We start from the raw sequence: 14,909 nt of genomic DNA on the forward strand, positions 1-14,909 counted from the left end.
CTGAGATCTCCAAGCCTCGTTGGATTGGGACAAGGCCTCCTCCACCCAGACCCCCGTTTTCCAGTAGCTTGGCAACCACACCCACAAACTGCCCCCAGTGCCGTGTAATCCTGTCAACAGCCAAGATCCAGAGACTATAAAACAAAGCTCCTTGAAGCCTGTGGCCGCATTTGCAGCCATGTGACCTCTTATATAACCTAGTTCTCCCTCTCGGAGAAATTGTCAAGATAACAAGAGTATCCTGCCCACACAGCAGAGCCTGGCAAGCTCTTCATGGCGTATTCAATATGCCAAGTACAGTAACAATGATTGGTCTCATTCCCCTTACCCTGGAAGAGCTTCCAATGCAGCACCACTGGAAAGAACGAGTAAAGAGGTAGCTAAAATCTCAGGGCTAGGATAAATGGAGATGTTACTGGTGCCCACTGGAACAAATCAATGATCAATGGGATGACAGTGAAACAGTGATCTTTTCAAATGGCATTTCTAATTTATTAATGTTCTTTTAATAAAACTGAGAAAAAATACTTGATGGAGTTATGCCATTGAAAAGGAATTCTCAAGAGGTCCCTTCTGCCATGATGATTATAGAAGATTCAAAATATTTTACATTTAAGGTTAAGGTCATGTGAGAAAATATTGACTTTTAATCAAAACAACAATGAGATAGCATCTCACACCACAGAGACTGGCACACATTCAAAAGAATAAAAGCAACCAATGCTAGCATGGATGTGGGAAAAAAGAGATGCTCTTTCACTGTTGGTGGGAATGCTGACTGGTTCAGCCTTTTTGGAAAATAGTATGGACAATTCGTCAAAAACTAGAAATTGAGCTTCCATATGACCCCACAATGCCACTTCTGGGAATATATCCCAAGGATGCAAAAAGGCACAGTAGAAATGACATCTGCACCTATACATTCATTGCAGCACTGTTCACAATAGCCAAAATCTAGAAACAACCCAAGTGCCCTAAAACAGACGACTGGTTAAAGAAACTTTGGTACATCTACACGATGGAATACTATGCAGCTGTTAGGAGAGATGAAGTCAGGAAATTTGCTTATAAATGGATAGACATGGAGAGTATCATGCTAAGTGAAATGAATCAGAAAGAGAGGGACAGACATAGGAGGACTGCACTCATTTGTGAAGTATAGAATATCATCACATGAGGCTGACACCCAAGGACAGTAGATAAAAAGGCCAGGGGGATTGCCCTATAGCTGGAATCCTGCTTCATGAGCAGAGGGGAGAAGGCAGATGGAATAGAGAAGGGATCACTAAGAAAATGATGGCTGGAGGAATCAGTCAGGATGGGAGACGCATGCTGAAAGTAGATCATGGACCAAACATTATGACCTCTCAGTGTCTGTGTTGCAAGCCATAATGCCCAAAAGTAGAGAGAGAGTATGGGGAATATTGTCTGCCATGGAGGCAGGGGGAGGGTGGGATAGGGGGGATATACCCGGGATATTGGTGGTGGAGAATGTGCACTGGTGGAGGGATGGATGTTTGATCATTGTGTGATTGTAACCCAAACATAAAATCTTGTAACTATCTCACGGTGATTCAATAAAATAAAAAAAGAAAATATTGACTTTCAAGATGATAAAGTTAATGGCACAACTGTGCAATTAGTATACATTACACATAGTAGTTGTGCAATTACCTTTTCATTAACTAATTGTTAATTTTTCATTTGCTTAATTAGCAAATTCGATTAATGAATGAAAATTACATAAATCATGCAAAGTAGCTGAAATAAAAAATCCAGAACTCATGAAATCAATTAAAGTAGCAAATGTTCATACATACTGAGAAAATATCACCATCTCTGCTTCTTGTTCTCTGATATCTTTGAAATCAAGAAATCTCCATACAAAAATCACTTTGGATGGAACTGAGTGCTGAAAGTAGGTAAAGGTATATACCTGATAGCCTTTGAGTATGTGTATTGCAAGCCATAATGCCCAGAAGGAGAGAAACAGAGACAGAGACAGAGAATTGCTTGTCATAGAGGCAGTGGGAGGGAGAATGGGAGGGTAATTGGAAACACTGGTGGTGAGAAATGTACACTGGTGAAGGGATGGATGTTGGAACAGTATATGGCTGAAACCCAATCATGAAGAAACTTGTAACTGTGTATCTCACTGTGATTCAATAAAAAGTTTTTAAAAAATAATATCAGCATGGATCAATAATTACAAAACAAACATACATACAAATATAAAAACAATATTCAGATGTGTCAATATTCTATTGTAGTTTGAATAATCAGTTTAAATAATTTTTTTTTTAAATTCCATCTCTCCAGACAGTTGGCCACTTGTGACTTTTTTTCTCTAAAAGAATGCTTTCAGAGCCCCCTTGATGTCTTTGTTCCTGAGACTGTAGATGAAGGGGTTCAGCATGGGGGTGACCACTGTGTACATCACCGAGGCGATGGCACTTGACTGTGAGCTGTGGGTACCTGCAGAGCTCAGGTACACCCCTATGGCTGAGCCATAAAACAAGGAGACCACAGAGAGGTGAGAAGTGCAGGTGGAAAATGCCTTATTCTTCCCCTGAGCTGAGGAGATTCCCTGTATGGAGGAGACAATCTTAAAGTAAGAATAAAAGATCCCAGCCAGGGGTCCCCCGGCCAGAAACAAAGATACAAAATACAAAACTAAGTTAACAGTAAAAGTTCTGGAACAGGCCAGTTGAACCATTTCTTTGAGCTCACAGAAAAAGTTGGGTACTTCCAAGTTCGTACAGAAGGGCAGACGCAAAACCATTAAACTTAATAACGTTGAATTCAGAACACTAATGCTCCCGCACACCAGAACCAGCAGCCCGCACAGCTGGGGGTTCATGATGACCGGGTAGTGCAGGGGGTGGCAGATGGCCACGTAACGGTCATAAGCCATCACGGTCAGAAGAAAATCGTCCAGTCCTGAAAAGAATATAGAAAAATACAACTGGGACATGCAGCCTTTGTAGGTGATGGCTTTGCTGTGCGTCTGGATGTTCACCAGCATCTTGGGGACGGTGGTGGAGGTGAAGCAGATGTCCACGAAGGACAGGTTGGACAGGAAGAAGTACATGGGCGTGTGGAGGTGGGCATCTGAGCTGACGGCCAGGATGATGAGCAGGTTCCCCAGCACGGTGATCAGGTACATGGACAGGAAGAGCACAAAGATGAGGGGCTGCAGTTCTGGTTTCTCTGAGAATCCCAGAAGAAGAAAATATGAAACTCCCGTAGAGTTCTCTTGTTCCATATTGAAAGGGACTGGCAGGAAAGAGCAACACAAGGTAACTAATGTTCACACATCTGCCCTCCCATACCACTGGAACTTTCACAGTTCATGATCTGCATAAAGTAATTTGTTTTGATCATTGATGATTAGCTATTTTCTCCGTGATATTCTTTCTTATTGATGGGGATTTGGGAGGTGGTCCACTCAGCATTTAGCTCATATGATCATGCATTTTACTGCCTTGCTGAAAATATTCCACACTTCAGGGAATGTGTATTGAGGGTCAAAATTGTATCAGGGCGGGTTGGAGCGATAGCACAGAGGGTAGGGCTTTTGCCTTGCACGAGGCCCACCGGGTTTGATTCCCAGCATCCCATAGGGTCCCCTGAGCACTGCCAGAAGTAATTCCTGAGTGCAAAGCCAGGAGTAACCCCTGTACAACACTAGGTGTGACCCAAAAAGCAAAAAAAAAAAATTGTTTCAGGGCTGGAATGATAGTACAGTCTGTTGGGTGCTTGCTTGCCTTCCACACGGTCAACCCAGGTTTGTGCTTCCTGATCCCTAACCAGAACCAATCCTTGAGTACAGAGCAGGAATAAGCCCTGAGTACTGCGAAGTGTGGCCCACCAGCAGACAAAAAGTATGTTTTGTTCACTGTCTAGACATTGAGTTCAAGGAACTGAAAAATTATGGATCTCACAGTCCAGACTACAGAATGAATGGAAATTTTAAGACATAATTCCTCAGGTGGAAAGAGGTGACATAAAGATAATTGAAACTAGTATACATTAAATAGATTCAAATTTTAAAAAACCTTTTATTTGACATAATTTAATTTCTTCATTTTTCAAATTTGATTTTATTACTGAAGGAGTTGAATCTTGGAATGTATCGCTGAAGCCCCCCTTCATGGACACTTTTATATGTTATACTTATTCAAAAAGAGAGGCACTAGGGCTGGAGTGATTGAATAGTAGGGCAGATTGAATAGCAGTTGCCTTGAACACGGCAGACTTGGGTACAATCTCCAGCACCACGTATGGCCTCCTGAGCACCACCAGGAGACCTGGGTGGAGAGCAAGGAGTAATCCCTGAGCATTGCTGGGTGTGTCCCCCCTTTTTCCCCAAAAAGAGATATGCACAACTATATCTACTGCAAATATCACATTCATTAAATTTGACATTAAAATGAACATTTCAATGAATACTAAATGAAATAAACCAGGAGGAAGTCAAACACCACCTGTATAATCAGTGGATAGTATCTCACTCTGTCACTTTACAGCCAATGACAGTGACCCAAGATGGCACTAACACTTCTGGCTGAATTGTGTTCTACCCACAACTGTGTGGAACAATTAATATAGTGCTGCAAATTAGTATAGTGGCACAAAGCTTCCATCCTTGCTTAAAGACATGTCATCTAAAACTAGAATAAAACCACAACCTCGGGCCAGAGCAATGGCACAGTGGGTAGGACGTTTGCCTTGCACTTGACTAATCTGGATTCGATCCTTGGCATCCCATATGGTCCCCTGAGCACTACAGAAGTAACCCTGAGTGAGCCTCACCGGGTGTGACCCAAAAAGAAAAATAAACCACAATCTCTGGGGCCAGAGAAATAGTCCAGCAGGCAGGACACTTGCCTTGCACTTGGCTGACCTGGATTCGATCCCTGGCACCGCATATGGTCCCCCAAACATGACCTAGAGTGATCCCTGAGCACTTAGGCAGGTGTAAGCCCTGAACACTGCCAAGTATGGCCAAAATCATGGAAACCCAACCCCATAAAAATACAAGGACAAATACGTAGAAAAGTTGTAGTAAAGAAAGCAAAAAAAATGCATAAATGCATTTAACTACACAGGCAATGAAACTCTAGCAAACCACATCTCCTTCACAAATCCCTTTCAACAAATTGGACCTTATTTTCATGTGACTAGTCTTTAGTGGGGGTGGTGGGAAGAATACTGGGAACATTGGTGGTGGAGAAAGGGCACTGGTGGAGGGATGGGTACTTGATCATTGTATGACTGAAACATATTGAAGAAAGTTTGTGAATCTATAACTGTATCTCATGGTGATCCATTAAAAAGTATATTTGAAAAAAAGAAAAGAAAAGAAAAAACACTGGCACCAAATTATCACATGCCTTTTTGGAATATGGGAGGTTTTGCAGGAATACAAACCACTGAAAATTATGCCCCCATCTTAAGCATTCTAAGGAAATTCCTGCTTTTCCCTAAAGATTCATGGAACCCCTTGTTTTCTAACTTTCACTTCAGATCTCTTTTGGTAAGTTCTGTAAATAACCTGGAGGAATTTGTTCTTTCTGGCCTCTCATTGGGCTTCTCTCACCTCATCAACAATCACCCCGGAGTTGCTGCCTCTAATACCCACCTCTCGATAAAGCATCCTTCATCCATCAGCCATTGACTACAAGAGGACCACCACAGACACCACTGGCTCCTGAGCTAGAACTTGAGCTTGCCTTTGGCTCCTGATGGCTCTGATCCTTTCCTGGACTATCTCCTACATGACCGCACTCACCTGATTGAGACCTCTGAGTCAATAATCTACAGTGGAAGTGCCAATTCCTCTAGGATGGAATAATAGTGACTCAAGCTCTCTGTCTCGATCTTCTGCCAGAAGCAATGAAACACCAGTCCCTGAGCTAAAAGGCTCGACCAGGTTTGACGATTATCCCCAGATTGCACACCTAAGGGACTTAGCAGAGGAGATAGTTACAGATAGTTATTAGATAGATGCAACTATCTAATGGTCTGCTCATTAGATGCATTTCCCTCATGAAATTCCAATCTCCCATGCACATGATGATTTCCCTGTGGACACCAGTCAGGACCAAAGGAAAGATTTCCTCAAGATTCTGTGTCCCCAATGTTCCTGGTTAGAATCGAGGAACTCTGGGTTTTATCGTCTTCCTCATCAACTATGCTCTTTTCCAGAGTTTTCTCTGAAACAAGGCAAGCTCAAGTTCTAGCTCAGGACTCTAGCTCAGGACACCATCAGGAGCTGGTGGTGTCTGTGGTAGTCCTCTTGTAGTCGATGGCTGATGGATGAAGGATGCTTCACTGTGGTTCTTGGTGGTGGAATATGTGCACTGGTGAAGGGATGGGTGTTCGAGCATTATGTAACTGAGACTTAAGCCTGAAAGCTTTGTAACTTTCCACATGGTGATTCAATAAAAAAAAAAAATTTACTTATATACTTAAAATAAATAAATAAATATTCTTGTCACTTGGTAATTCACAGCAATTCAATTTAAAAGAGAATATTTTTAACAATTTATTTATTGCTTTTTGGGTCACACCCAACGATACTCAAGGGTTACTCCTGGCTCTGCACTCAGGAATTACTCCTGGCAGTACTAGAGGAACCATATGGGATGTGGGGGATCGAACCTGGGTCAGTCACGTTCAAGGCAAATGCCCTCCCCTCTATACTATCACTCCAGCCCAAAAGAAGATTTTTAAATAATTAAACACATAAGCAACAGTACAATTTATAGGGCACTTTCCTTGTGTGCAGCAGACCCTGAAGTAATCTCTGGCACCACTTATGGTCCCCTTCGCCTGCCAGGATTAATCCCTGAGCACAGAATCAAGAATAAGCCCTGAGCAGACCTGCGTGCAGCACCCCCCAAAATATATCTCAACAAACAGAGATGTTTTTGTGGGGGTGGGGAAATCAGAGAGGAACACCAGGTGCTTGCCTTATCCACAGTGACCCTGGTTCTATCCACGGTACCCCACATGATCCCCTGAGCACTGCCAGGACTGAGTGCAGAACCAGAAGTAACCCTTGAGTGTCACTTAGGTATGAGACCTCAAACAAAACAAATAACAATAAAATTAAAAAGGAAACCAGCCACCTGATTGTTAAATACCTCATTATTTTTTGAGAGGATAGAATTTGTTTTTTTTTTGTTGTTGTTGTTTTTTTGCTTTTTGGGTCACACCCAGCGATGCTCAGGGGTTACTCCTGGCTTTGCACTCAGGAATTGCTCCTGGCAGTGCTTGGGGGACCATATGGGATACCGGGGATCGAACCCAGGTCAGCTGCGTGCAAGGCAAACGCCCTACCTGCTGTGCTATCGCTCCGGCCCTAGAATTTGTTTTTAATTTGGTGGCTTCGCTGTATGAAATACTCTACATTCTGAGGATCTGGAGTCTGTCAGACCGGAAGTCCACATCTAACATCCCACAATGTGTCCGTTGCACAAAACGAGACGGTCTGACAGTAAAGCTAATTTCCCAGTTGGGACTCCCGTTTTACTTGTTGGCTTCATGTGCTTCTGTGGCACACGGATACCACCGAGCATTTCTCAATCCATATCTTCCTCATCTACCGGGAAGCATGTCAAACATGCCCTTCCTCAAAATAAGATGCTGCTTTAAAAGATGCTTCAAAGATCACAACATCCCTACACTCTCAGCAGCTGCAAGGGCCCCTTGCTCTTCTGCTCCCCTTCTACTATAAGAATATTTAAGCCTCATTCCCTCCTATATTTTCTCTCCAGTCATTTGGTTATTTACCCCTAAGTAAGCTAAGTAAGCCATGCCCCCTTCATGGCTTACTTAGCTTTCTAGTGGCTTTCAGAAACAGACCTGAATTAATTCCTGGGATCATCAGGTAAAAGTGATCTGTCATGGTTCTGGCTATATGGGTTTTCAGTGATGGTGGGTAAATGCTCTCTAGTTTCAAACTCTGCCCTTCTGTTGCATTGCTGTGACATCTGGGCTCATCTGGAGAGTAACGGTGAGGTGAAGTCTTCAGGTAGCAATGCAAGCTAAAAGCCCTTTGTCACAACATTGTCGGAACTGCAAATGACCGTGGCAAAGGAAGTAGGCTACCACGGTCAGAAGCAAATAGTCCAAAACTCCAAAGAATTAAAAAAAAATCTGGGTGAGGCAGCCCTCGTTGGTGATGGCTTTGCTGTGTGTGCTTATGTTTACGCCTGCTCTGTGTTCAGGGGTACCATATGTGAAGCAAGGGATTGAACTGGGTTGGGCACAAGCCATAATTATAAAAAGGAACCCCCTGAGTGGCAACCAGGTGTTCCTGGAAATGACTGGGAGGAAATGTTTATCCCTTGTCCAGGGTGTCTGTGAACATATTGTGATGCTAAACCCAAGATTTGTCAGACTCCCTAGCAATTTAACCTTGAATCAGGGGGTTTTCCATTTCCAATCTCTAAAAAGGAGTATCAATTTTGCATATAGTGTGTCCAGTTCACCCTCCTTCTCTGAAAAAAAAATGCAGAAAAGGGGAAGATACTTTTTTGTGATCAACGCAAGCCTCACACTTGTAGGCAAGAATTGGAAGTTTTCAGGGGGGAGAAAATTCAATTAAATATTATAAATATGGAACCTTATACTTCACCCCAATAAAATAATATAATTAGGGAAGCCTATACTTCACCCCAGTAAACAAATTCTTTTATGTGGTCACCCATCTTCCATGTTCATTTATTAATTTTATTTATGTATTTATTTATTGAACTTCCCTCCTCGCCCCGAGTGGAGCCCCAACATCCAAAGACCTCTGGAACCCAGCCACAGCCATGCTCAAGGCCCCTCACCACATGTTCGGAGGAGCCTCCTGCATGAAGGAACGGGCAGACAAACCCAGGTGTGTTGAACCCGGGGCTGAGATCTCCAAGCCTGCTTGGAACGGGATGGGGCTCCTCCACCCACATCCCCCATTTTCCAGTACCTTGGCAGCCACACTCACAAACTGTCCCCAATGCCGTGAAATCCCATCAACGGCCAAGATCCAGAGACTAAAACAAAGCTCCCGGAAGTGACCTCTTACAGCCTAGTTCTCCCTCTCAGAGAACCAGGCAAGGTACCGAGAGCATCCTGCCCACACAGTAGAGCCTGGCATGCTCTCCATGGTGTATTCGATATGCCAAATACAGTAGCAACGATGGGACTCATTTCCCTTCTCCTTAAAGATCCTCCAATGCAGCACTGCTATGAAGAACGGGTAAAGAGAGGCTGCTAAAATCTCAGGGCTAGGATGAATGGAGATGGTACTGGTGCCCTCTTGAGTAAATCAGTGATCAACGGGATGACAGTTATACAGTGATACAGTGATTTATTTTATGTTGGAACTTTGGGGCCACACTTGCCTGTTCTCATGGCAATTCCTGGCTCTGTGCTCAGGAGTGACTCCTGGTGGTGTTCAGGGTTGGGGATATACAGTGTTGGGGATAGAAACCAGGAATAGTGGGAAGTAAGACACGTAGACTTAATTCTACTGTCTCTTCGCCCCCTTCATACTTTAATGAGTAGATTAACAAAAGAGTTTCCTAGTTACACAGAATGTAATTCAAAGTTCTACTTTATTATATGTAAGATTCATCTGACGCTATTAATAAAATATGTATAATCAAGTTTCTATACACATGGCACTCTGGAAACATGCCTTGCTCATCACTTTCCAGTGACACTCCTCAACATTCTGAAGACAGACCAGACTGACACAGGAGAATGTGACTCTCTGACCTTGACATATGATGTCTACACACCAGGAAGTTCAATGAGTCAGGGTAAATGTTGCCCATCAAAGGGAAATTGAAGCAACTTCTATACAGTTTTTTTTTTTGTCAAGACTCACACCTTCAAATTAAGATAGTAGAATCATATACAATTCTACTAGTGTCTTGTATATCCTGGGTATTAATCCTTTATCAGATGGGTTCATGAGCGGAAGGGAGAAGGCAGACGGAATAGAGAAGGGATCATTAAGAAAATGAAGGCTGGAGGAATCAGTCAGGATGGGAGATGAGTGCTGAAGTAGATAATGGACCAAACATGATGACCTCTCAGTGTCTGTGTTACAAGCCATAATGCCAAAAGTAGAGAGAAAGTATGGGGAATATTGTCTGCCATGGAGGCAGAGGGAGGATGGGAAAGTGGTAGTATATTGTGGATATTGGTGGTGGGGAGTGTGCACTGGTGGAGGGATGGGTGTTTGATCTTGTGTGATTGTAACCCAAACATGAAAGCTTCTAACACACTCACAGTAATTCAATAAAATTACAAAAAAAAACATAGTAGAATCAATGTACATTAAGAATAAATTGTTTTTTCTTGGAAATAAAGAATTGTTTTTTGACTTATTAATTTATTGAGGCAAAATGAGTTTACAAATGTGTGAATGCTGTATGTCTTGACCAATGTTACCACATCAATATCAACAGGAAAATGGCGATAATCATCCACACTTACAATGCCTAAGATCCTTCCCTGAGGATAAAGTATTCCAAAGTCAGCTTGTTACAAGCAGTGGTTAAGGGGGAGGGCAACTACGAGAGAGAAGGGGCCACTATGGCAAAGGTAGTTGGATATGATCACTTGGATAAGAAGTGAGTGCAGAGAGTGGGTTAAGGAACAAAGATGATAACCTTTCAGTGTCTTAATTGCAAACTATAATGCCTAAAAGAAAATGGAGAGAGCCAGAGAGAAAGAAGAAAAATGCGGCCATAGAGGTAGGTCAGGGAAGAGAGGCAGGATGAAACTGGAGACATAGGAGATGGAAAATGTCCACTGGTACAGGGATGGCTGATCAAACATTATATGACTGAAACCCAATCAAAAACAACTCTGTAACTGTGTATCTTGTGGTGATTCAATTAAAAGAATATATTTGTTTTTATATACATACATGTATGTAAAATAATACACATACTAATATAATTGATACTTTTAAATATGTAAACCTTAAGTCAAAGAATAAAGTTAATTTAACTTATAATTTAATGAAAAAATTAAAAAAACTCATGATATTCAACTAAAAAAAAAACCATTCCAAGACTTCTACATAAGTCACAAGAACATAGGAAATTCCAAATATTTTAGGTTCATATGAGAATACATTAGAGGGGATAGGTATAGACCTGTTTAAAAGACTTTCGTACTAAAGAAATCAAAGAATAGAAGGTCAAATAAAATTATGAACAATGATAGCAAGAAATATAAGACGCAAGTCTCATTGCATAGGGATCAAAAATATCACACTTGATGGTTGTCAAGAAGTGTTTTAAATAACGGAACCAGCTTCATTCCTAAAAATCATGTCCTATCGTTGTTTTCCTCCCAATAAGATTCTTCAGAGCCCTTTTGATGTCTTTGTTCCGGAGACTGTAGATGAAGGGGTTCAGCATGGGGGTGACCACTGTGTACATCACCGAGGCGATGGCACTCGACTGGGAGTTCCCGGTCACGGCAGAGCTCATGTACACACTTAGGGCTGTACCGTAGAATAAGCAGACCACGGAGAGGTGGGATGCACAGGTGGAAAAGGCTTTATACTTTCCCTGAGCTGAGGAGATTCGCCGGATGGAGGAAACGATCTTAGTGTAGGAATAAATGATCCCAATGAAGGCACCTCCGGCCAGCAGCAATGCTGCCGCATATGTGACCACATCACTGACGAAGGTGTCTGAGCAGGCAAGGTGGATCATCTGATTTAATTCACAGAAAAAGTGGGGGATCTCCACATCTGTGCAGAAGGACAGCCACAGCACGGCCAAACTCTCCACCACAGAATCCAGAACGCTAACACACCAGCACAGCAGAAGCAGCAGCCCACAGACCCGGGGGTTCATGATGACCGTGTAGTGCAGGGGGTGGCAGATGGCCACAAAGCGGTCATAGGCCATCACAGCTAGAAGACAAATGTCCATCACAACAAACAGGATGAAAAAGTACATCTGGGTGAGGCAGCCCTCATAGGTGATGGCTTTGCTTTGTGTCTGGATGTTCACCAGCATCTTGGGGATGATGGTGGAAGTGAAGCAGATGTCCACGAAGGACAGGTTGGACAAGAAGAAGTACATGGGCGTGTGGAGGTGGGGGTCTGAGCTGACGGCCAGGATGATGAGCAGGTTCCCCAGCACGGTAATCAGGTACATGGACAGAAAAAGCACAAAGATGAGGGGCTGCAGCTCTGGATCCTCAGAAAATCCTAGAAGGATAATTTCTGTGATTCCTGTAAGGTTCTCGGCATCCATGTGGTGGAAGGCCCTAGAAGGATTGAGCAGAACCCCATGATGATTTCTCAAATTACTTCTATATTTTTATTTGGTCTGAGGCAGTACAGAATTACAAACCACATTTGTTTCAGATGTATGATTTCAAATCCTTCATAAATGTTTATGGTCTCAGCATGACTACTAGAGATATAATCTATTTTATTTTATTTTTATATATTTTTCACTTTTTGGCTCATGCCCGGCAAATCAGGGGTCACTCCTGACTCTGCACTCAGAAATTACTCCTGGTGGTGCTCAGGGGACCATATGGGATCCCGGGATCAAACCGGGGTGCGTCGTGTGCAAGGCAAATGCCCTACCCACTGTACTATCAGTTCAGCCCCGAGATATAATTTATATCGAGTTTGAATTACTGACATGTGCAGCCAAGAGGTTAACATTATGACAGCACCATGCATCTATCCCCATTGCATAGGTACAGGTAACTATTCCCTTGGGCACTTCATGATTTTGTCCACATTTTAGCCTATTCCCAAGACAATATTGATTATAGCATGTTTACAGTAATTTCTTAGGCATTTGAACAACACTAAGCAAGTTACGACAATATTTTATGTACTACCCAGGACATATCTGTGGGATGCTGAGAAATCCTCTGGTGAAAGGGGTTGTAATTATTATGTTCCAAATGTGCTTTAATTGTTATATAAAAGTTATTTGCTATCATCTTCTATAATATCAAATAATTAAAGACAGCAACACCCTCATGGTTAATAGTTCAAGTAAACCTCATCCATGCACTCTTGGATCCTGAATAATCAGATCATCCCTGTGATGACTCTGTCTACACACTGGGTTTTATGGCAAACATTTGTGCTGGGGAAGTTAGGGGGAAACAGTGCCCTGACCCTGAGCTCTGAAAAGAGACAACAGATTCTCATATAATGGAGAGCTGGCTGCAACTGTATTTTGTCTTCTTTGTTTTCTGTGCCACACCTGGTGATGCTCAGGGGTTATTACTGGCTCTGCATTCAGGACTTACTCCTGGCAGGTTTGGGGGACCCTATGGGATATTGGGGCTCAAGCCTGGGTTGGCCACACACAAGACAAACACCCTACCCACTGTGGGGTGGGCATCACTGTAGACCTATTTTTTGTTGTATGTCTGCAAACCATATTTTCTTTGAAATATAAGTAAAAACTGTAGTTCATTTCCTTTCTGTGTCCTGGTTCTCTCATTGAGTGGTGATAAACTTGGACATGACACAATGAAAAAGGGAAAGCTTTAAAGGTAAACCAGACAGCGAGGGGGACTCGACCGGTATTTAGGTGAGACCCGCCATTTGGTGAAAATGAAGCAGAGATCAGAGAGTGTGGTATGAGCAGGAATATTATTAATCCCAAAAGGACCAAAGAAAACTAATAAGGAATAGAGATGTGGAAACAAATAGAAAAGACGTGAAGAATGATTGCTCTGAAACAAGGATGTGTGTGAACATTTCTATTCATCAAGAATTTCTGTATGAAAAAATATATATAATAGAAGACTAATATCCACGACCAGGGAAATCAGGGGTTAGGAAGACTGGTCAATGGTTGGAACTAACTGTAAGTTGTGTGGGGCTGAGGGTAAGTAAGATAGAGAAGAGACCGCTATTACAATAATAGCTGGGAATGATCATGCTGGACAAGAGCTGAGGGTTACAAATAGGGAAGGGATTGTCTGGATAACATTTCAGTATCAATATTGCAAATCACAGTACCCAAAAGGATAGAGAGAAGAAGAAGAAGAAGAAGAAGAAGAAGAAGAAGAAGAAGAAGAAGAAGAAGAAGAAGAAGAAGAAGAAGAAGAAGAAGAAGAAGAAGAAGAAGAAGAAGAAGAAGAAGAAGAAGAAGAAGAAGAAGAAGAAGAAGAAGAAGAAGAAGAAGAAGAAGAAGAAGAAGAAGAAGAAGAAGAAGAAGAAGAAGAAGAAAAGCACCTGCTAAAAGGGCAGGCAGGGGGTGGGGTGCAGGGGTGATGAGAGGGAAATTGGGGACACTGGTGCTGAGAAATGTATACTGGTGGAGGGATGGGCGTTGGAACACTGTATGACTGAAACCCCAATCATGAACAACTTTGTAAATAGATAAATAAATAAACAAATAGATTTGGGGGGTGGGAAACAATTTTGTATGAAGGTTATGAAAGTGACAATCAATTCCTTTATTTTTACAATACACATACATAAAAAGAGTCATAATTGACTCTAAAAATTAATAAAGTTTACAATCCTTCTTTATTTTAATTTTTATTTTTGCTTTTTGGGTCACAATCAATGATGCACAGGGGTTACTCCTGGCTTTGAACTTAGGATTTTTTCCTGCCTGTGCTTGGGGGACCATATGGGATGCTGGGAATCAAACTCAGATTGGCCACGTGAAAGGCAAATGCCCTATCTGCTGTGCTATCGCTCCAGCCCTAGTATATATCCTTCTTAACAGTCCTGCCAGTGTACAAACATAATGAAAACCGAATAAAACAAACATAAGCTACCATTGTTCTGGGTGAATGGCATGTTAAAAAAAAACCATAATTCCTTGCTGTCTTCATCATGCTGAAGCCAAGACCCAAGGGGCTATTGATAGGCATGACACACAGGGTGC

General features: G+C 42.3%; 2 protein-coding genes across 2 annotated transcripts; both read right to left on the bottom strand.

The window, feature by feature from the left end:
* Positions 1–2,347: 2,347 nt before the first annotated feature.
* Positions 2,348–3,265, bottom strand: LOC101553888 (olfactory receptor 7A10-like). Its single transcript, XM_004614980.1, has one exon. The coding sequence runs from the start codon at positions 3,263–3,265 to the stop codon at positions 2,348–2,350; it is 918 nt and encodes a 305-aa protein (XP_004615037.1).
* Positions 3,266–11,336: 8,071 nt separating this feature from the next.
* Positions 11,337–12,284, bottom strand: LOC101554152 (olfactory receptor 7A17-like). The gene has a single exon (XM_004614981.2). It carries the CDS (start codon positions 12,282–12,284, stop codon positions 11,337–11,339), a length of 948 nt encoding a protein of 315 aa, XP_004615038.1.
* Positions 12,285–14,909: the final 2,625 nt, after the last annotated feature.

Source organism: Sorex araneus, chromosome 2 (genome assembly GCF_027595985.1).
Source record: "Sorex araneus isolate mSorAra2 chromosome 2, mSorAra2.pri, whole genome shotgun sequence".
NCBI classification, from domain to species: Eukaryota; Metazoa; Chordata; class Mammalia; order Eulipotyphla; family Soricidae; genus Sorex; species Sorex araneus.